This window comes from Sturnus vulgaris, chromosome 23, assembly GCF_052056855.1.
Source record: "Sturnus vulgaris isolate bStuVul1 chromosome 23, bStuVul1.hap1, whole genome shotgun sequence".
NCBI lineage: Eukaryota > Metazoa > Chordata > Aves > Passeriformes > Sturnidae > Sturnus > Sturnus vulgaris.
The window spans coordinates 8,863,403-8,883,934 of record NC_142265.1 but is presented as its reverse complement, the minus strand read 5'-3'; the positions used below and the strand labels follow the sequence as shown (position 1 = coordinate 8,883,934).

General features: G+C 43.9%; 1 protein-coding gene across 1 annotated transcript in view; it reads right to left on the bottom strand.

Moving 5' to 3' along the window:
• Window positions 1-20,532, bottom strand: part of KMT2A (lysine methyltransferase 2A) — a 41,984-nt gene that overhangs the window by 8,587 nt on the left and 12,865 nt on the right. Inside the window, exons 4-27 of the mRNA XM_088177922.1 lie at window positions 19,780-19,957; window positions 19,183-19,417; window positions 18,135-18,199; window positions 17,245-17,613; window positions 16,555-16,628; window positions 15,818-15,946; window positions 14,852-14,965; window positions 13,586-13,732; window positions 13,238-13,333; window positions 12,345-12,465; window positions 11,472-11,585; window positions 10,941-11,125; window positions 10,184-10,357; window positions 9,274-9,384; window positions 8,956-9,029; window positions 8,254-8,447; window positions 7,834-7,940; window positions 7,552-7,689; window positions 6,879-7,037; window positions 6,477-6,594; window positions 6,319-6,397; window positions 5,914-6,074; window positions 5,054-5,239; window positions 141-4,437 (exon numbers count right to left, since the gene is read on the bottom strand). Coding sequence (XP_088034048.1) covers window positions 141-4,437; window positions 5,054-5,239; window positions 5,914-6,074; window positions 6,319-6,397; window positions 6,477-6,594; window positions 6,879-7,037; window positions 7,552-7,689; window positions 7,834-7,940; window positions 8,254-8,447; window positions 8,956-9,029; window positions 9,274-9,384; window positions 10,184-10,357; window positions 10,941-11,125; window positions 11,472-11,585; window positions 12,345-12,465; window positions 13,238-13,333; window positions 13,586-13,732; window positions 14,852-14,965; window positions 15,818-15,946; window positions 16,555-16,628; window positions 17,245-17,613; window positions 18,135-18,199; window positions 19,183-19,417; window positions 19,780-19,957 — 7,625 coding nt within the window. The remainder of the gene's footprint in view (window positions 1-140; window positions 4,438-5,053; window positions 5,240-5,913; window positions 6,075-6,318; window positions 6,398-6,476; window positions 6,595-6,878; window positions 7,038-7,551; window positions 7,690-7,833; window positions 7,941-8,253; window positions 8,448-8,955; window positions 9,030-9,273; window positions 9,385-10,183; window positions 10,358-10,940; window positions 11,126-11,471; window positions 11,586-12,344; window positions 12,466-13,237; window positions 13,334-13,585; window positions 13,733-14,851; window positions 14,966-15,817; window positions 15,947-16,554; window positions 16,629-17,244; window positions 17,614-18,134; window positions 18,200-19,182; window positions 19,418-19,779; window positions 19,958-20,532) is intronic.

The following is a 20,532-nucleotide window of genomic DNA, read 5'->3' as shown; positions in this document are numbered from 1 at the left end:
GCTTCCAGCACTGCATCAGAATCAAAAGTTGCACTTCACAATTTGCCTTGACTTGTACAACTTGCTGGAGAAACTAGTGCAAGATTCTCTCATACTGTTACAAAACCTCAGGGATGAGCAAAAGCAAACTCTCCTCTTACCCTGTAGCTGAGACCTGGGGTACAGCAACAGCCCCTTTTTCAGGAATGTGAGGTTCAGAAGAACCAGCCCACGCGTGACAAGTTTTGTGCTTCTTTCCATTTCCTTTGTCTAAAAATGGCTGGATGCGTTTGACTTTTGGCTTCATTTTTGTGGCACCCAGTGCAGAGCTACTCGCAGACTGCTGACCAGGTGATGGGGAGCCTCCTGGAGATGCTGAACTGGCATGCATCACTGACGAGGAAGCCTTGCTTTGTTCGAGTCTGGTATTGTTTGGAACATCGACCAGCTGGGGAAAGCTTGACAGCTGCGTTGTTGCCGTAACTGTGCTAAGGTCCAGCTGGGAGGATGCAGCCCCGGTTTTGTTGGCTAAAAGCTGTGTCATGTGCTGAAGCTGGTAGGAGCCTTCTGGGTCAGCAGATGACGGAGCGACTGTCATGCCCATAGTCTGTGCTGAAGGCAGAACACAAATGCTTGATGCAGCTGTCATGGCTGCCGTAGATGGAGTTTGAGATGCTCCCAGTTGCGAAAACATCCCAGAACTTGGTGGCAAAGTCATGTGCTGCTCCTGAAGACCAAGGCTTTGCTGACTAGCTTTGATCAGGAGGTTGCTTATCGAACCAATGTCCCCCAATAATCCAGGGCTTGTTAACGTTACTGAACTTTGTCCCAAAACGTGACCAGGAACTGACCCACCAGTACTAGGGGCTGCTGTGGCCGGCATGGATACAACATTCAGCACTGAGGAACTCGATGTCAGGCCTGATACAGGCCCTGCTGGGAGGTGACTGGTATCTGCACCAATAATGCTGGGAGATGTGCTGACTGCAGTATTGGTCCCACCTTGTTGGAGCAAAGATGTTTGCTCAAAATACATGACCCCAGACTTTGACCTTTTGATAATATTGGGAACGGTTCTATGGGATGTTGAATTCGCAATGGTTCCCAAATCCAACGGGTGGTTAGAAATCTGGGAAGGAGCAAAATTAATTAAGGTCATGTTGGAGACCATATCAGAAGGAGCTATAGCAGAAGGGGTTCCAGAAGGAGCCAGCTTCTTGTTCTTCCGTGACTGCAAACGAGATATGGGCCGCTTCTTGCCCAGGGCAGCAGCTGGTGTAGAAGCAGCAGTACCAAGGTCTGTCCTCTGACTAGCTTCAGACACTAAGAGCTGAGGATCAGGGGATGGCTGAACCCCGATTAGAAGACCTGGTGAAGGACTGCTGATGTTTGGTGGGAAGCCTGTCTGAGCAGGTGTGGAGAAGGGATGTATATGCTGGTGATGGGACATGGGCAGTAGACCCTTGCTCGTGGGAGGGAATAATGGCTGAGAGGGAGGCAAGCTCGGATTCAATCCTGTGGTCAGTGTGAGCCCGCTCCCCATGGGCCCCAGCACTGAAGTGTTGGTTTCCATCACACTCTGCGCAGAACTAACAGAGGGTGTTAACTGTATCTTTTGGGTAACGCCATTGGGAAGAGTTTGGAGGACATAGAGGGGCTGCATGTTTTGATTAACTACCAGAAGTTTTTCTGCGGCTGGCTTGAGGTGGGGTGGTGTTGTCTGCACCGCAGCGTTGGAGATTTGCGATGGGCCAGGACTGTCAGTGGAGTTTGGCACATACTTCTGGCTCTGGAGGGGAACAGTGGGGGATACCGGCACCTGGATACCTGGAGTCCCGCTGTTTCTTGTTAAATCTTGGTTGCTGCCATGCCCTTGCTCTACAGGGCCGCAGGCTGGGCTGGCTATATGCTCTGCATCTATGTGACCCTGGATGAAGTGATCAGGAGTCATGTGTCCTTCGGGGCTTGGGTCTACTCCTGGACTCAGGAGAGCTGCATCACCTTCCCCTGAGACAGATTTTTCTGTGACTGTCACTCTCTTCTCCCCAGACTCTGTGGAAGGCAAGGCAAGCATTGACCTCTCTCCCGAGGAAGAAAGTGAAGACTCTGAAATGACAGCAAGCCTGTTGTGATTTTGGCTGGGCACCGTAGGGCTGCGAGTGGTCAGAACAGAGAGATCAGAGGGAAGCTCCAGTGGCAATTCAAATTGCTCCTCTGCTGATATGGAGGAAGAGACACTGCTGTCCACTGGTTCAGTGGTGGGCAGCTGCTGGGAGAACACCTCAAACAAACCCATATCCTTGCCACGGTTGCTGTCAAGACCTAAACCTTCCCCAAGCGTCAGGAGTTCAGATGATGAGGACTCCGGACTTTCTCCCAAGGCCTGCATAGACGGTGTGTTCTTCAGCACGAAGTCCATGATGTCAGAAGGGAGTATGTTCCCACAGTCATCACTGTTGTTATTGTCAGAGTCGGATTTCAGAAGTTCTGTGTTGAAAGTGTCCAGTAAGTTCTTGTCGGCAGGTGTGCTTGCATGAGCCCTGCGGCCCGTTTCCAACGAGCTCAGCTGCGCTTCCAGAGAGTCCTGACCCTGAGCTTTAACCCTGCTCACAGGGTGGCAGTTATCAATCTTGGGGTCGGTTTTGTGGACAGAAGAGCTCTTGGTGACTTGCACTTTCTCACCAGCTTCTTCAGCTCTATCCAGCTTTAAGTTCTCTGTCCCATTTTCTTTGCCACTCCTTTTAGTTACCTGGCTGACCTTTCTGGTTGTTGCTGTGACACTTGTATCACTTTCAGTTCCATCATCCACACCGTCTAGCTGCGAGATTTTCGGAAGATCACACTGCTCCTCCTCCCTGAATAAGCTATGGGATGCGAGCCTCTCCTCTGTGTTTGAGGAAACCACCGTCCTTGTGAAATTATAGTAGTATAAGTCATCTTCATCTGATGTGCTCAAGTCATCCGCTCCATCCACTTGTCCTTCTGCAGACCGCTTCCCTCGCTTCTTGCCAGTTGAGTTACTGTAGAAGGGAATGTCTTCCTCTCCGTAGGACCTCACACCGTACAGAGGAGTCAATCCAAAGAACATGTTGGATCTGGCCCGAGCACTTCTCCTTGGATACCTCCGCTTGTATGAGCCTTCTTCTTGAGCTTTAGTGCCATCCTGGAGCATCAAGCTGTTATCTTGAATGGCCAAATTTTCATATGCATTATTCTGAGATTCCTGTGTTGGTGCTTCATTTGGACTTCCCTGAATTACAGGGTTCTCTTCTGGGCTTTCTGAAGCTGAGGAGGGCTCTGCCAAACCAGCCAGGTCTGCCCCTGCAGACTGAGTTTCAGCATCACTTTCCTGCTGTGCATTTTTAGACTGGTTTTCACTTTCCATCTTGAGAGGAGTCAGAGTGACTTTAACAGTGCGTTTCCTGGGTGCCTGTGATTCCTTAGGGGCTGCTTCAACCTGCACTGAAGACCCTTTAGATGGCCCTTGTGAAGATGGAGACTTCTCACCAGCTTTTTCAGCAGGAATATTATTACATAACCGCTGGCTAATTTCTTCAGTTGCCAAACCCTGATTGCCAAAGTCTGGTTTCAGTTCATCACTGCCTGCTGCTTGACTTGTCTCTGCAAGAGATTTCAGAGAATGCTTCTCTTTAAAACTGTCTTTCATTAACTTTTTGCCTTTCTGACGTTTATCTCTGGGGGCAGTAACTACCTGCTCGCTTGCTGCAGGAGATCTATTGTTTGCTCCAGCAGCCTTCAAGGTTTTTGCATCCATCTCATCAACCACGGTTGTTTTCTCTGGCTGTAAAGGTTCCATGTGCTGATCTCTGTCTTTCCTTGGGCCTCTCTGATGCAAAGGTGGAAAGGGTATTGCTTCTTTGGAAGAAAATGATCCTGAACACTCTTGAAATATTCCTATTTTACTCATTTCTGTGCCTGATGAACTTGTTGGCTGAGTGGACGCTTTGGAGCTTCCTCCAGAAACAAAGGTATGAGATGAATAATCTGGGTCCTTTGAGGTTTTCATTTTCTCTCCCTTAGAAGGCGCACCTTTGGCAATTATATCTGAACTGCTGGAATGTTTCCCTTCTGTAGATTGAGATGCATCCAGCTGGTAAATTTTATTTCCATTTGTAGCCACTGTTTTCTGGGAGCCCAAACTGGTAGAGCAACTTTGAACTGGAGCACTTGTAGGACCTGTGCTCACTGACCCCACAAAGCGGTCAGTACTTTTGACAGTTGGTTCATATTCTGAAGAGGCCCCCATGCTGGAAACTGAAGACACACTGTGCCTGGAGTAAGTGCTCCCAGCTCGTGTAGGGGAGATCATCCGGAGTTTAGATTGCTGCTGTGACAAAGAAGAGGTGCTGTGTCTCCGAGAACCAATGCTCTTAAGTCCTGAGGATAGCAAAGGATCTCCTACTGTCACTATTTCATGGGTCACTGGGGTAGGACTTCCTGAGAAACAAAGGCAAGAAAGACTGTCAGGTGATCATAAACCTTCACAATGAATGCACATTCAATTTCTTCATAGAAAACACAAGAAATTAAAACCCAGCAAAACTTTTCAGCCAAACAACACCAACACATGGTGTTGATACTTTAGATAGGTGTTAAAAACCTGATACCTTCAACCAGGATTCAAGAAGTTTGTATCTCAGGGTTTGGTATTTCAACTTTAAATGTGAATTTTCAGCATCAGTTTGAAAGAAAACATTAGTCAGAAATAGCTGCTGAATTACAATACCAGATTCCTGATTCTCTCTGGGAAAATACTAAGATATTAAGTCCCTAACTGATATCAGTGTACTTTTGGTTCACACTACTATATGGTGCAAATCCCTGCCTCTTCTTCATCCCAAGGGAATGTTTGTTTTAGCTGTACATTTCTCTGCAGGTCATCTCTATTGTGCATTGTTAGAACTTTCCTCTCTTCAACCTATTGCCATTTCACTGCTTTCTCTAGAAACAGTAAACTAAACACCTCATTCTGAAAGAAGCCAATCAAGAGAGGAAGCAAACCAATAATATTTCCAAAATAAATCTCAATCATAATCAACAGCACTAGAAATACCTGCAGACGGTAACGGCCTCGAGCCAGGAGACCTCTGTGCGGACGGGTAACTTGGTGCCCTGATCCTGGGACCCTTTGAGACCACTGGATAGTAACAGGAACTAGAGGTCTGAGAATGCAAGGGACGATCTGGTGATGGTGGGTTTACAATTTCAGGTGTATTTCGGGTGTCTTTCGGTAGAATTTCTGTTGTTGTACAAAAGAGAAACAACAGCATAAGCCGTCACTGAGCCCCAAAAGGTACGATCTGATAAAGTATAAACTACTATTATGTTCCATTTGGAGAATCAGGGTATTTGTTAAATAAACAAAAAGTCAAAGATCTGACATCAGATAATGTCTTGTTTCTTCTTGTAAGAACATTTTCAAATACTTGTAGCAATTGTTTTTATTGTAGCAATCTTACAAATGAAATTCCACTGTATATTTATAGAATTTAAGATCCTATGTTAACAATGACAACAACTATAAACATTTAAAAAATTTTTCACAGCTTTACCCTTGGATACAAGGAAGCAATTTGGAAATACAGAAGCAGAATATAACTATTCAACATTGTACTGAACAACCTTGGTATTACAGACCAACACCAATACCAACTCCAAACACAGTCTGAAGTTTCAGATCACTAGAAAATTCTCTGAGTTGTAGACTAGAAACCATTCCTGCAGCAGTGTTTGTTTGGCTCAAGTTTTCAAAGTTAGCAGTACATCCTTAAAGCTGTAAAGGAGCTTAAAGTCTAAAGATGCTGTAACATGGAAGCCTGAATTGGATTCTAGTCCAAATTTAAGAGATTTGGTTTAAGAGATGCACTATGGCAAAACCATACGCACAATATACTTCTGTGATTAAAAGATTACCTGTAAGGGGAACTGGGCTATGGGCAATTGTTCTATTATCATCGTGCTCCACAGTGCTGTTGATGTCAGGTTCTATGACCGGAGGTCGGCACTCCATGATCTTGCAGGTATACACACAGCGCTTCCTGGCATCTGTTGTGCTCCAGTACACCCTGGAGCACCTGGAAGATAATGCAAACAACCCAATTTACTCAACAGTTGACTAAACCTAATTTCTGTTTTACATTTTCCATTTCTCAAAACTACATTGGCCAAAGCCCCCCTGGCAGAACACACTGCACCTGGTTTAATTAGAGATTCCTCATCAGTGTAGGAAAAACTACAATTTTCCCATATGTTACTTCGGTGCTTGTTTGACATGAAATATACTGAAAGACATCAAATCTTGAAACGGCTTATACTCACTGATAGCCGATTGGAAACAACTTATCTTCACAGTCTGAGAGGTCATTCAGAATTCCTAAGCAGTCTATCGTCATTGAACCTGAGTAGAGAGAGGAACAGTTCTGTGAGCCAGATTCCAGCACCAAAGGTAGATCAAGTACCCAGAGACTAGATCATACCAATCATCATGTGGATGTTCTCTGGTTCCAAGCCACTAAGAAATTTTCTTCTCAAACTGATCCCTTCAAAGTCCACAAAAACTCTCCTAAGAACTTCAAATCCATTCTCAGGAACCACCTGGAACAAAAACCAACAAAACTACTTGTTAGTTAAAGGAACCACAACATGTATCCTATGCAGTTTGTCCTACTTGATCCTCAGTTTGGTCTTCTGGCTTTTGAAATACCACACTTGCCAAACTTTCCCAGGCCAGTTGTATTACTGACTTCTTTTTAAGAGCAATGCAGTTTCGGCCCTTGTTACCAAGAAACACATTTAACATAAACTTCTAGAAAGTGCTCATTATAACAGGCTAACCCCACCTTCAGCAAGTGATGCAGAGAATGAAAGAAGAATCTTACCTCTCCTTTGATCAAGTCACGATGCCTCTGGCAATAAACTTTCTTATCATCCAGAAAGACACAGTTCTTGACTCGTGAACACATGAAATGATAGTTACTGGTACAGGAAGTGAGGCAGCAGCCAACTGTGGCACCTGACTTCTGGCAGAACTCGCACCTCTGCAAAAGCAAAAAGAAAAAAACAAAAATTTAATATCTTCTAAAACCACACCACCATTGCTGTTGTCAGTTGGGGTTTTTTTTGCACAGACAGAAGTTTAGAGTAATGTTTGATCTCCTGCTTCATTGCTGCTCCACTTCACTACAGTGACTCACACACACAAGCGAGAGACATGGAGGAGGAAGTGAGAGGAGGAAGAATCCCTCACATAGAACAATTTTTTCATTTGTGGACTAGTGCTTCCAGGCCCTTCCCAGACTTTCCTGCTTGTGCCTCACATCCAGTCCTCACATTTGCAAGCTTCACTTGGTCTCCACAATATTTCTGAACTGAGCAAGGATAAAATAACTCTCCGAATACCTTCAGTCAGTTCTACTACACATAGCATTAAAAAATACTGCAAGGAAAGGACAGAGAAGAACAAATGCACACAAGGCATCTTTCAGCTGGGGTCCTGTCTTGTGATTCTGAACCAGCATTAAGTTCAACGAAGTGTCCTTTGCTTGTACCCACCAGCTGCTTTCCCCGGATCACAGCCATGTGCACGTTTTTCAGAGAACCATCATCATCTTCAAACACTTCTGCTGACCACAAAGCACAGTTCACATGTGTCCATTCATTTTGGCCAATATAGAGAAGACGCCCAGCATCCTAAAAGAAGAGAAAGAAATGTTCTTTTCAGATGTTCTAGAGGACACAAAAATGCACAAAACCCACCTAGCCTATCCACAGTACCAAATCTACAGCACTGCTTAAATGGGCTCCTACAGGAAAGGGAATGGAGCAGATACTCACATTAGCACTGTCATCACCATATTTCAGACACAATGCACACTGCCTGTTGTCTTCCACATCTGGAGGTGGGTTCAGTTCAGGACTATCCTCTCTGCTTCTGTCAGAGCCTTAGAGTCAAAAGAGAGAACAATATTTATTCTCGAAATGCAGGGCAGCAAAAATTCATCTGGAGACATTGTCAGTAAGTGAACACGGTAGAAGAGATTTCAACAGCCAGCTTGGAAAACAAAGCACACGTCAGCCTCTGCACAACCTTCATTCTAGGGGAAAAGAGGTGGGTGCAAAAGCATTCTTGGGTCCAAGCTTGGCTTAGAAACATCTCATATGTTACTGCCTCTGAATGATTTCAGGTCACAGAGGTCTCCAAGACAGCTGCATTTCTGGGTTTGGGATTGGCAATCCTGACATCGGTTCTCTTACCAGAGATGGGAGGCGTAGGAGGATGTAGAGGAGTTGGTGAATCTGGCTCTCCAGGCCCTTTGAGTTTTGGAGCTGGAATTATTTTCTTCATCAGAGGGGGCTGTTCAGTGCAGTTGTTCTCTTCACGCTCCTGCCACTGAGCATAATTATGGTCGAGCGATGGGGGCAGCACCGCATTCGGCAACATACCACTGCTGAGATGCAGCAAGGAGTCAGTGTCACACCTGGCTGCAACAGAGGTCCCCACGCCCTGTCTACAGGGCCTGCCTACCTGACATCCACCCCCAGCAACAGCTCCATTAATTGCCTACAATCCACACGTTCCCCACCAGCCACATTTCAAGGTTTGTGATGTGGCTGGCTGCTTCTCTGAAGGGTAACAGATGCAGGAGGGCTACCCCAAATGGTGGTGTGAGAAGGAGGAGAGGGAAGGAAGGTCAGGACTCACAAGCCAACACACAGTACACCCAGTTCCAATTAAGAATTTTGTTTACTCTGCTTTGGTTACTCTTCCCATGTACAAAATGTGAGAATGGGAATACTGTGTAACTTCTTAGGAAAAAAAAAAACCAACAAAAAAAACAGAAAAGAAAAAAGGAAAACCAGAAATTCCAACCCCGAAAACAGGCTCTTTCAATACATTTTGCTTGGCCAGCTGGCAAATGGCAGGGTGTCACAGTCAGATACAGAACAATTACTTACTTGCTTGTTACTTTATTTGGCTCCCAAAATCTGGACTTTTTTACACTGAACCATGGAAAAACACGTTCCATTTGCTAAAGGAAAACAGCATCCCATTAGAAAAGTTAGATAACATACCAAAAAATTCAAAGACATTCAGCCAAAATGTACTGTAAATGCACAACTAGTAACATTTCATTAACAACTCTGACAATGTATTATTTCATTCCTGGAAAGACCCAAGCAAGGCTAAAGGTGGTGGTGGCCCTTTGGACTCCAACATCAACAAGCAGTGGTAGAATACCAAGCAGATTTCAAAGTAACTGTAGGCCAGCTCACCCGAATAAAGAAAGACTTGACCATGCTGTTGGCTTTCTTAATCTCCGGCTGCCCACCATCGGCATTAATGGCTGCTTGAATTATCTTCACGATGTCATCACTAAAATCCAACTGTAAGAAATCCATAAAACTTCACATTAACACGACTGTCTTTTGCACAGCTATACCACCCACTAATTTCTTAAGGCATCAAGTGAACACTCAGATGACTGTAAGATTGAACCAGAGCATCAAATTAAAAGCAGAAAGGGAATTTGGCTGTGAAGAAGCAAGTCCTCTGCATTTGTAAACTGGCTGGCAGAGCTGCTACACCCACAACCATTCACTTCAGCTGACTGTTGACAGGTTTTAAACCTGCCAAATTTGCTGTCTGACAAGGATTTGGTGAAAATCTGACGCCACAACATTTGCCAAGCACTTTGCAACATATAGTGTTCTTCAAGATTACAAATTCTCTAGGAAAAAAAGAGGAGAAGGCTGCTCTATGCAAAGTTGTGCTGATTTGGTCAACAAAAGCATTTTCTGTAAACGACCCCTGAAGAGATCACACCTCCACCCATGAATCCTTAGTTTCCAGCTAACCAACTGCAGCAGGGCTATTTGGCCAGCCCTTCAGTCAACATTTGCATATTCAGGATGGCCTGAACATTTATCTACATAAATGTCTGATTAAGAGCAAATGGGATCTAACCAAGTACCACTACTGGCTAGAGAGAGCCCCACAAAAGCGTCAGTTACTTGTGTCTGGACCAATATTAACCAGCGCCAGCCAGAACTATTTTTAGCAGCACAATAACCTGCTTCCTTGTTCCTAAAGAAAAGGCTTAAGCTTCTCAGTTATGAACACCATATGTGATAAAGCAATTCACAGTGTCCAATAATAGAGTGAAATATGACAACTTTGACATACCACAGAAGTGTAACTTCCTTGATCCATTTTTCTTTTCACTCCTTCCAGATCCAGAGGTTGCTGCTCCTCCTGTTTGCTGACTTCTGTTAGAACAGGAGGATCAGGACCCTCAGGAGAGCTTCTCGATGGGATACTCTCTTCTGTCTCAGGATTTAAATCAGGTGGTTTTGCTGCCTGTGAACACCAGCAACGAGACACAGGGATGTTAACTACTGAAATGCAGCTGCTCCTGATGATATACTCCCAAGTCCATTTATTGGTCCAAAGATTCTCGCTAATGTGAAGAAAAGGAGACCCAAGTCCTGAATTTCTGTCCAAAACGTTAAGAGCAATAAAGCAAAGCTCTTAACCATTTTTTTGCTGAGACCTGTAAGGTGCAGAGCAGGACAGAACCATCCGTCATAAGGATCAAACACATTGCTCAGAAGTCTTATTTCTGAGTGCATTATTTCAAGACCAAGATCCTGTTCTTCTGTCAGAGAAGCAGCTTCATCATCCCAGAGCTAAACCCTCCCATTCCTTGAAGAACTTTACCCTGTTTTTCTTTCAGCTTCACAAGTTGTATCACAGATACCCACTTCTCTGCTTCCAAAGAAATCAACAAGAAAAAAATATAAATAAATCACAGCACATGTTGCTCCAAGTACAATGCAGACACTTCTGCAGTATGAGGCACAGCAACACCTCAACAACTCAACTGAATGCCACGTACACTTCAAGCCAGAGTAACACCAACAGGGCACAGGCTCCCACTTACCTGTCGATACCGCAGTAAGTGGCTGGTAGTTCTGGAATTCAACAGGGCTGTTAAAACCTGCCTCAAGGAAATCTGCAGCTCCTTTTCCAGGGCCAGACGCCATTCTGCAGGATGCTGCTCTGTACAGTTAATGCAGGTGTATGCAACGCTCTCGGGCAAGTTGGAGAGTATCTCATACATTTCATCTGGAAACAAAAGAAGACAAGATAACCATCTGAATTGCTTTACTGAGGGATAGGGGGGAAAAATCCCTGCCCAGCACTTACTACCTAACTGACACTTTTCATGTAACAAAAGCCCATTGTACAGCTAATTGAGGGACACTGCCTTTGAGGAAAGTCCTGTAGCATTCAGGATGCCATTGGTATTAGCACTGGTTTACCTGCTCTCATGCTACAGGCATTTTTCAGGTAGGTCACAACAGGTGACCATGTTAAAGTAACACTCTAGTAGAAAGGTCCAAGACTTGATTGCTTTGGTCTAATCACTGCTCCATGTTCTTCAGTACTGAGGGGATGAGGATTTCCTTACCAGAAAGGTTTTCACATTTGGAGTGGACCCAGCGGTCACACTTCCCACACTGCATCATCTTGCTTTCATAGTCGTCATCATCATAGCATTTGTCACAGAGAGGACAAAAATTTCCTGCAAACAAAATGGGATCTTATCAGAAATCTGGATGCCAAACACACCTTAAAGTCTGTGTGGTTACTTACTGGTGTGCTAAGGAACCAGCTCCAAGCACTCCACCCAGTAAACTGCCAGCACAGTTCCCTCTACTGTTACAAGGCTACAAAAAATAACTTTGGAAGACCACCAAATACTTTAGAATTCCATGGCTGGATAGCCTCTTTTTGGGCATGGCAAGACTAACAAAATACTATATGCAAGAGCAAAATGAAAGGACAAAGATGGCACACAGGCAAGAAATTAGGTGGAACATTCAAGATTTTCTACCCTCAGATTTCTCCTCAGAATTCCCTCTGAGGTTCAAAGGCATCAAGTACAGTAACTAACACAAGGAACAACCACTTTACAACAGAAATTTTGCTTTAAAATTGCTTTTAAGTCAAAAGTAGTTTAAAATGTCCTTTTCTCAAGTGCTATTTGAAACCCTGGGCCAAGAGGTGTGTAATAATTCTTTATATGGGAGAGTGCTTACTTGCTGAAAGCCCCAAACTCTGACAATAAAGCAGTGGTGACTTTGGTGAGCCACTGCACAACGTAAGATCCTGGCTTTGAACCGTTATGTGCACTTTCAGGCTTGACCACAAGCAGCCTGCATTGCTGCCTGGACTGTGGCAAGCTCAGGTGCCATGCCAGCCCTCTGCCCATTCACACTGCCTGATTCAAACCCAAGCAGCTGAGGAAGCTTCTGCTGCAAAGAATCACAACTTTACATACCTTTAGCAAAGAGTTTGGCACAATCATGACACAGGGAGAAGTCATGAGACCACTGTGCATCCCACCCTTTGCCTGGTGTTGTTGATCCACAGCTCTTGCAGCGAACACATTTGGTACATATCTGGAAAATGAATTAATTTGGCAAGAATTACTTGCTTTTATCGAGCAGTTTCTGTGTTTTCAACACATTTCATGATTTTTATTATTTCATGAGTGCAGAGATGTTACCCAACAGAACAAGGAGTTTCAAATGCTGAAACTTTCACTGAACAGAACCGAGCTCACTTCCTTCATGCCCAGATGGTGACAATGCAACAAGAAAAAACACTACATCAAATCACAGTATACGCATTTTGTCCTTCATATTTGCACTGAAGAAAATATCACCTCTCCCTCACATAAAACACATGTAGTTGTGGCATTTCTTCTGATCTAGAGTCTTATTTTAATAGTTTTTAAACTCTGTACATTGTAGAAGAAAACATGTATACAAAGTCTTAGTAGCAAATACACTACCAGGGACTTGTTTAGAACAAAAACTTCAAAGACACAAATTAGCAAATTAATTGAAATTGTCTCTCAATACCGGTATTAATGGGTTTGTTAACAAAGTAAACACTTCCATGTTATGGGACTATGACCAAAAAAATCATTAGGATCTTACGACTTACTACAACAGAAAAAAGGGGTAATCTCTTTAAAATTTCTGCTTTCTCAGAACATCAACCAGCCACCTCACAATCTATTTCCAAATGTACCTTCTGATGCAATAGGCACCTTGCTTCGAAGAAATGAGGAACCACATCAGAGCAAATCACCTGCAGAGCTCTGCCCCATGGCATTACCATCAGGCAACAAATGAACTACCCAAAAAAGAAATTAAAATCCCTCACCCAAACTTTCTTTTTCTTGGTGGGTTTTGTTGGGTAGTTTGGGCCCAGGCACTCAGGGTGATAGCTGTTTCGGCACTTGTTACACTCCAGCAACTGCTACAGGAATAAGGGAAAAATGCATTGGTAAAGACACCCTGCAAAGGGATGCAAAATTCTGGACTTTTTCATTTTTTATTGGATCCCCCATTCAGGTCATGAAAAAGAAGCTGCAATGGAGCAACTCAAGAGGCCTCCTCCCCAGCGCACAGAAACTCTGCTCCTGGCACATGCTTGCTGGCCAATCTCTGGAGCCAGAGGAGCCCTGGGAGCAGTGGGGGTGCTGCTGGGTCTCCAGTGGTTTTGGGGTACCTTGGTGGCCTGGTGCTGTCTCCCACAGACGTGGCAGAACTTGCAGCGACGGCAGCACCAGTTCTCCAGCTGATCTTCCTGGGGCCGCTCGCTCTCCTCCAGGCAGAACTTGTGGAAGGGCTCACAGCAGACCTGGCAATATACAAACTGCAAGGGGGGAGAGGCAGGTTTTAGCAAAGCAGAAACTGCTCCAAGTTCCCAAAGCAGCCCCCTTGTGCTCCGAACTATTTTGAATTCTGCTTTACAACTGACAGAACACCATTTTAGGAGGGAAACTCTGCCTTTCAGGTAACCTAAACACTGACTAGACACCTCACAGCCACTGGGAGTCTGGTACCTGTTAACTAAGTGCTTTGAGCAGTGATAAAGGCCTATAGGGCTCTTCAGGATCTCCCTCCCTCACATACTCCGTGTACTACAAAACAACTGCACCAGAAGACACACTTGCTGCATGAAGTCGGGACATGCAGAGCAAAGAGTCTCTCCCTCCCTTCAGCCCACTTTGCCATTACAAAGCTCTTCTAGTGTCCCTGTGCCCTGTACAAGGGTGGCCGTATCAGAAGAACAATCATCCTCAGAGCACAGACACTGCAGGCTCACAGGGGACATGGGAATCGTTTGTCTAAGAAGGGGATGGCTCCATGCCCCACAGGGCCTTCATGGACCTCAAGTGCACTGATGTCCACATCCAGAACTTAACCCCCTTTTCCCATGTGCACTCATCAAAACCCAGGCCCTCCTAGAGCAATAGCACCCAGGTCAGCTAGTCTGAAGATGCTGAGAAGGCACATATCTAAACCTGGAAATGCATTTAACACATCTCAACCCAGCTCTTTAGGCAGCGCCAGAACCTTTCCAGTGATGTTTCTGTAACAGTTTGCAGCTCTTGGCAGGTACGGACACACCTGGAAAAGTCAAGCCTGCCTAAAACCCTTTAGCACCATTGGGCAGTCTTTTTTATTTCAGGTTAAAAGAGAGCAAAGCTCCTGCTTTACATCAGATGTGAGTTCCCAAATTTAAAGACATGAGTGCTTTCAAATATGCTGTTCTTCACAACTCATACACCTCCAAAAAAAGCACCATTGAAGTTTCCAAACTGATTTTAAATACTTTGCACTTTAGTATCTTGGGACAAATTCTAGCAAGGACAGATTTACAGGTATTATTTTAATTTCTTCTGGATTAATGTCATTATAATTTTTATTTATTTGTTTTTGTAACAGTACAGTGCTGTAATTGTCATCAACAGCCGAACACAATCTTTACCTCCACATGTCCACTGCTGGCACAGAGAAAACACACCACCCTGGGAGTAATAGGTACCGAGGTGACGATGCCTAACCCACCCATCTCCCAAACATTCTCCACTTCACAGTCCTCCTGAAAGTACAAAAGGACACATCACCATGCAGAACAAGGCAACACAACATCAGTACAAAATGCTCACACCACTGCTCAGTTCTGGGCCTGTGATTAAGACGCCTCAAACTGAAATAATTTCAACGTCTTCCTCAGTCTACTTTACAGTGTATTCTGGGAGAGTCACACCTCGGCACTGCTCCTGCCGAGAGCACTCAAAGGCATGCTAGAGCCTTCCTTCTAGGGAAAGCAAACTTAAGGAACAGGACAAGGCTTTTCACAATTGCACAAGTATTACTAGAAGTGAAATTTCAAAAGAATTACACTTTATTAAAGCTCCATATTTGTATAAAACACTTATGAGATCTCACTATGATCTCCAGTATCAACACTTAATAGATGGACTGAAAAATTATTAGGAAAATATTTTATTATAATTTCAACACTGTTGTTCAGAAATGTACATGATTTATCATTTTAAAACCCCAGATATACCCCAAACGTTGTGAATTACAAGTTACTAACATTTTCCCCAAATCTTGTTGGCTCAAGTTGTGGTAAGGTTTTAAAGTTCCATCTTAATGGAATAATTCTTCATAAACCTCAAATTCTTGCTCATCCTCACACATTGACAGTTAAGGTTTTAAAGCTTTAAGTGTCTCTTCATCCAGTACTCTAATTATAAGAAAAAAAAGGCATAACAAGCTTTTAAAAATCAACCAAGTGACTTGTCATGAGGCTCCTATTTTGCAGTTCCCTCTGAAAGGTACCAGACACACAAACTCAGCAGTTACTGCCAGCACATTCAAGGGACTAGTTCCAGTGTCTGAAAGCCAGGGGACATTCAAATACTTAAAACATTTTGTCCTCTACCTTGAAATCCACTCGGATTCTGTGGACTCCATCTGTGGGTGGCTTTTGCTTGGAACTGCTGCCGTTAGTCAGAGTGCTGAGCAAGTTCAGTGTGCTGCTCTCTGGCTTGCTCAGAGGAGGGGGCTTTTCCTGGTCAAGCAAAGGAGCCTGTATTAATCCCAACTCTGGACGTTAGAACTTAACCAGCAGTTACATCCAATGTCATAAATAATTCACAGACAAACCCCCAAACCAGCACAAAATTAAAGAGTGTTACAAAGCTGCAGGGAAGTGACCATTCTACAAACCATTCACTAAGAGCATTCCATATGCAATTACAGTCCTAATTCCATGTGCTCTACCATCACATTGTTCTTTCATTAAAGCATGGATTGGTGTTTGGATGCAGTGGGGCAACTCTGGGTATAAACAGGCTCTACTCACTTCTCCCTCAGGTTTACATAAGAGGATTCTTTTTTTCCACGATTGAGCTATTTCTGAGACAAAGGTAGTTGCATTTTTTATGGAAAAGCTAGCCTCCACCCTCCAACACACAAATCTTAGATACCAAAGATCTGAACTCAGTCTTAGGCACAGGACATGGCTTTTGCTATCCACATACTGCCACAAGGGAAAACCTAACATCTTTAAGAACCAAACAAAAAAGTCTGCAAAGCCTTAAGCAATATGGTTCTACTTTCTAGACCGAAGTTCCAGGTGCTTGAGATTTTACTGACTGTATAAAAAACAGTATTCACCTTTTCTTTTGGTTTCTGTTTCACAGGGAAAGTTGGACGGGGAGCAATTTTTTTCTGTTTGCTTTGTTCTGTGCCTAGGAAGGGGGGGAAAAATTATGAGTATTTCAAGTAACTAACAGCCACCTGTAGAGAAGAAAAGGGAAAAAAATCAGCTGGGTAATGTGCGATGAGTTTTAGACTAGAACTTTTCCACCCTCTTCTGTGGCTGCACCTCCCCAGCTATGAGCAGCTTCTCTGAGGCAAGACTAGAGGAAGAGTTTGCTCTGCTCACAATCTGGAGCACTGTGGGTGCAAAGCCACAGAGATCCCAGAGCTGCCTGGCTGGTGACTGTTCATACTGCTCTGCACTACATACAATAGTGGACTATACTTTTGTAGTAAAAGATTACATCCTCCTGGTTTCACATTTAGAATGGAAAGTTGACAGACTTAACAATACTGAAAATACACTTCAAGACTGCCACAACTATACAACTCAGGAGTCCCAACCAGGATAGCCATCTTTCTCCCTGCCCTAACATACACTGTGGCCCAATAAAAAGGAAGCCAGTTCTAAGCAAAATTTCCAAAATAATCTGCTGAGATTTCAACACACCATAAAGCATTAATCAGATTTTAAATGCACCAGCTTTTAGCAGTATTGTTACTTAACATGACTCAAACATATTGAGGATAAATAGTCCCATTTACCTATTTCTGGCTGGGGAGTCTGCTTTTTCTTGGGCTCAGTGCTAAGTTTAGGTGCTTCTTTTTTCAAAGGTCCTGAGCCTGGTGGCTGAGAAGGAGGGAGCTGGACTGGCTGGGATATCTGCTTGCCAGTCTTTCTGGTACCAGATGCAGGGACCTGTTTGGGCTCTGACACAGGAATGGAGGAATTCCCATCCTCATGCTTTTCCTCAACAGGCTTACGGGCAGGCTCACAGCTCTTCTTCCCAGAATTGTCTTCTCTTGGTACAACAGCCTGAGGAGTTTGTTTCTGTCCAGAGTCCAACTGGTTTTTTCCAGAATGGCTTTCTTTCTTCTCATTTGTCTTGGATTTCTTCTCTTTCTTTTTTGCAGCTAAGAAGAAGAAGCACAGATAAAGCAACACAAACAAAATAGTGTGACTTCAAACGATTTGCTGATCTTTTAAAACACGGATACAGACACTTTCATTCAAAACTTTCTCGTTCTGTCATACAAAAGAGAAAAACTCTACTCAAAAAATAAACTTGGCTTGTACTTCAATCCATGTTCTCTCACACCTTGGGCCCCTATTTTGCGACAGCAATAAGCAACACTCTCCAGCAGTAACACTGCCTTCAGAGCCGAGAGCAGACTTTGTAAGGAAGAAAAAGGAAGCAAACAAACCAGTCCAGTCAGCACCAGTCCAGTGCTGAGAGACACTAGCAAGTACAATATCTGTCAGTACTCACATCTCTCCTGCCCCTTGCACCTGCCACCAACAGTGCAGGCAGGTTGGCTCCCAGCAGAATAACCTTCATAAGCTCAGTGTAGCTAAAACAACAGCACAGAGAGCAAAACCTATGAAAAGAAAACTTCTGTCTTGTCCTATACTCAAAGCAAGTCTTTTAGCCTACCTTTAGCTTGTTTCTGGAGATAAGCTTTTGAAGGCATCCACTGCAGATTCTGACATTTCCTCATTCTATAAAGAAAGAACATGTCATGAAATCAGAACAAAGATGCCGACATTAAAAGGACAGTCTGTAAATACTCAACACAAAAACTGAAAATAACATTAGCAATACACACACTTCTTTTGAAAACCAAGTACTCTTGGAGTGGGACTGGATTAGGAGACCAAGCATTTTGCTAACTTTATTCCCTATTTGTCTTATGCTCGACATAAAATATCTTCCGTAGACTGGGCCAGGCTTTGTTTCTAGGTCCATTCCTGCAGGAGAGCTCGTGGCTCTGAAACGCAGCCCAAAGCTTGGGAAAAGCTGCTGAGAGCAAAACTCCTTTCAGTTTGCAGAGTGTTCTCACACAGCAATTCTCACTGCAAGGCTTTATAAATAGCTCTTATACCACAACAATCTACTGGTGCCACTTTAGCTGCTGCCTTTTCAGACAGTTTATCTAATCTGGTAAAATCAATTTAATACAGCAATTAAAAAAAGAAAAAGGTTCAGTCTAAGTGATATGTATAAAAAATTACAAATGAAATCATGGAAGAGTGGTATTTCTTAATGATACCCTGAGATACCTTTGGTATACAAAGTGTATATAAGCTAAATAAACACCAGCTTGAAAACACAAGCTTTTCATGAACACAATCTAGGAGAATAAGGCAAGTATGTATGTACATATTGCCTTCCGTACAAAATCCTGTATTGCCTAAAAAAAGCCTCAGATCTTCCATCGAACAAGCCTCAATACTCCACCACTTCCATCAAACTGAGGAGAATAAACTAGAAGTGAACTCCAAAGCAAGAGCTCATAACTACTGCACCTTGAATTGTGGTCTTGACTCTCATACAGTCCCTTGCTTTGATCAAGCCTCAGACCAGGTCAAGCTGAGTCCAAGCCCATGACAGAGGACAAATCTGCTGTTCCCGGCCCAGAGCATGGGTACACTTATCCCACTCAGAGCAGGCATAAGCTCAACAGCTTCACAGACACACTTACTTGCAGCACTGCTTCTTTATATTGCGCCCACCAAACTTGGGTTTGTCTAGACAGTTAGTGCAGACACCGCAGTCCTCTGGAACCTGGCAGCCCGAGCACTGCCCACAGCGCCTGGAGCGCCGGCCCTTCTTCACCGGAGGTTCTTGCTGGGCCTTGTTTCTGGTGACCGGCTTAATGGGCTTGATAGGTGGAGCGAGAGGTTCAGCCTCTTCTGAGCCAGCTATCGATGACTTATCTACCAAAAGAACATTTCTAATGTCAATTTTCTGATGGCAAAGAATGTTTCAGGAGTGTCTAATTTAGCCCATGAAGCCTAAGTCCATCTGCAGAGCCACACAGATGCATGTGATTGTGTGTCTACACCTGTGTACACATATATATACATGCACGCATGCCCCTCAGCAGAACACAGGTTTGGTGCAGAACACATGTATTTAACACAATTCCTAATAGCTTAAAGGATTAACCCTGTTTGAGTGGCACTGTAATGGAGAGCACAGAGCTCTTTAACATACTTTCCCTTGTTAATCACTTGAAGTCCTCATTTTAAGCAGTCAACAGAAGCTGACTTTGTATGAACCCACAGATGAAACTCACCATCGTTGCCCATGGAAGACAGTATCTTCTCCCGCTCTTCCCACGGTAAGGCACTCAGAGTGGGCATGTCATCAGGAAACACTGCTCGCTTGCGGCCCAGTGCAACGGCTGCTCTCCTGCAAACGTGTTTTATTCGTGGTCCTCGGACTGACGTTTCTGATGAATCACTCTCTTGTCCCTAGATTTCAGAACATGAGAGCAGACAATATTCCTAAGAAAGTTATCAAAATAAGGCTGAGAAACGTGTAATAGAAACTTCTCAGCAAACTGTATCTTGGCTTGCAGTTTGTAAGAACCAGGATAAAAAGAGACTCGGTCTTCTAAGCCTCAGTTATCCAACAAAGGATAAACGCAAGAGAACAAGAGTTTTGACTCAACTGGAATTACAAAGTAAGTCTCCATCCACAATTGGAAAAGCAACTTGCTCATAAAGCCATATTATCAAGGCACTGACATTAATAAAATCAAGAGTCCACTGGAATGGGAGTGGCACTTGGTGCTGACAGATCCAGAAGAAGCCTCAGGGGATGAGGCTCAGAGCTTTGTAGCTGCTGATGTTTCAAATGAGGGTCCTAGGTTTATCGAGGTGCTAAACAAATGGCTCATTTTTAGTGCAATTTTCCATATTTTGCTAAGACTCTGGAATATCTCCCACTGAAAAAATTGTCCCAAATAAGCAACTCTGAGAATCCAGACTTTTGCTACACCAGGCCAGTCATGGAGACGCATGGGCATCTTCATTTCAGAGACAAA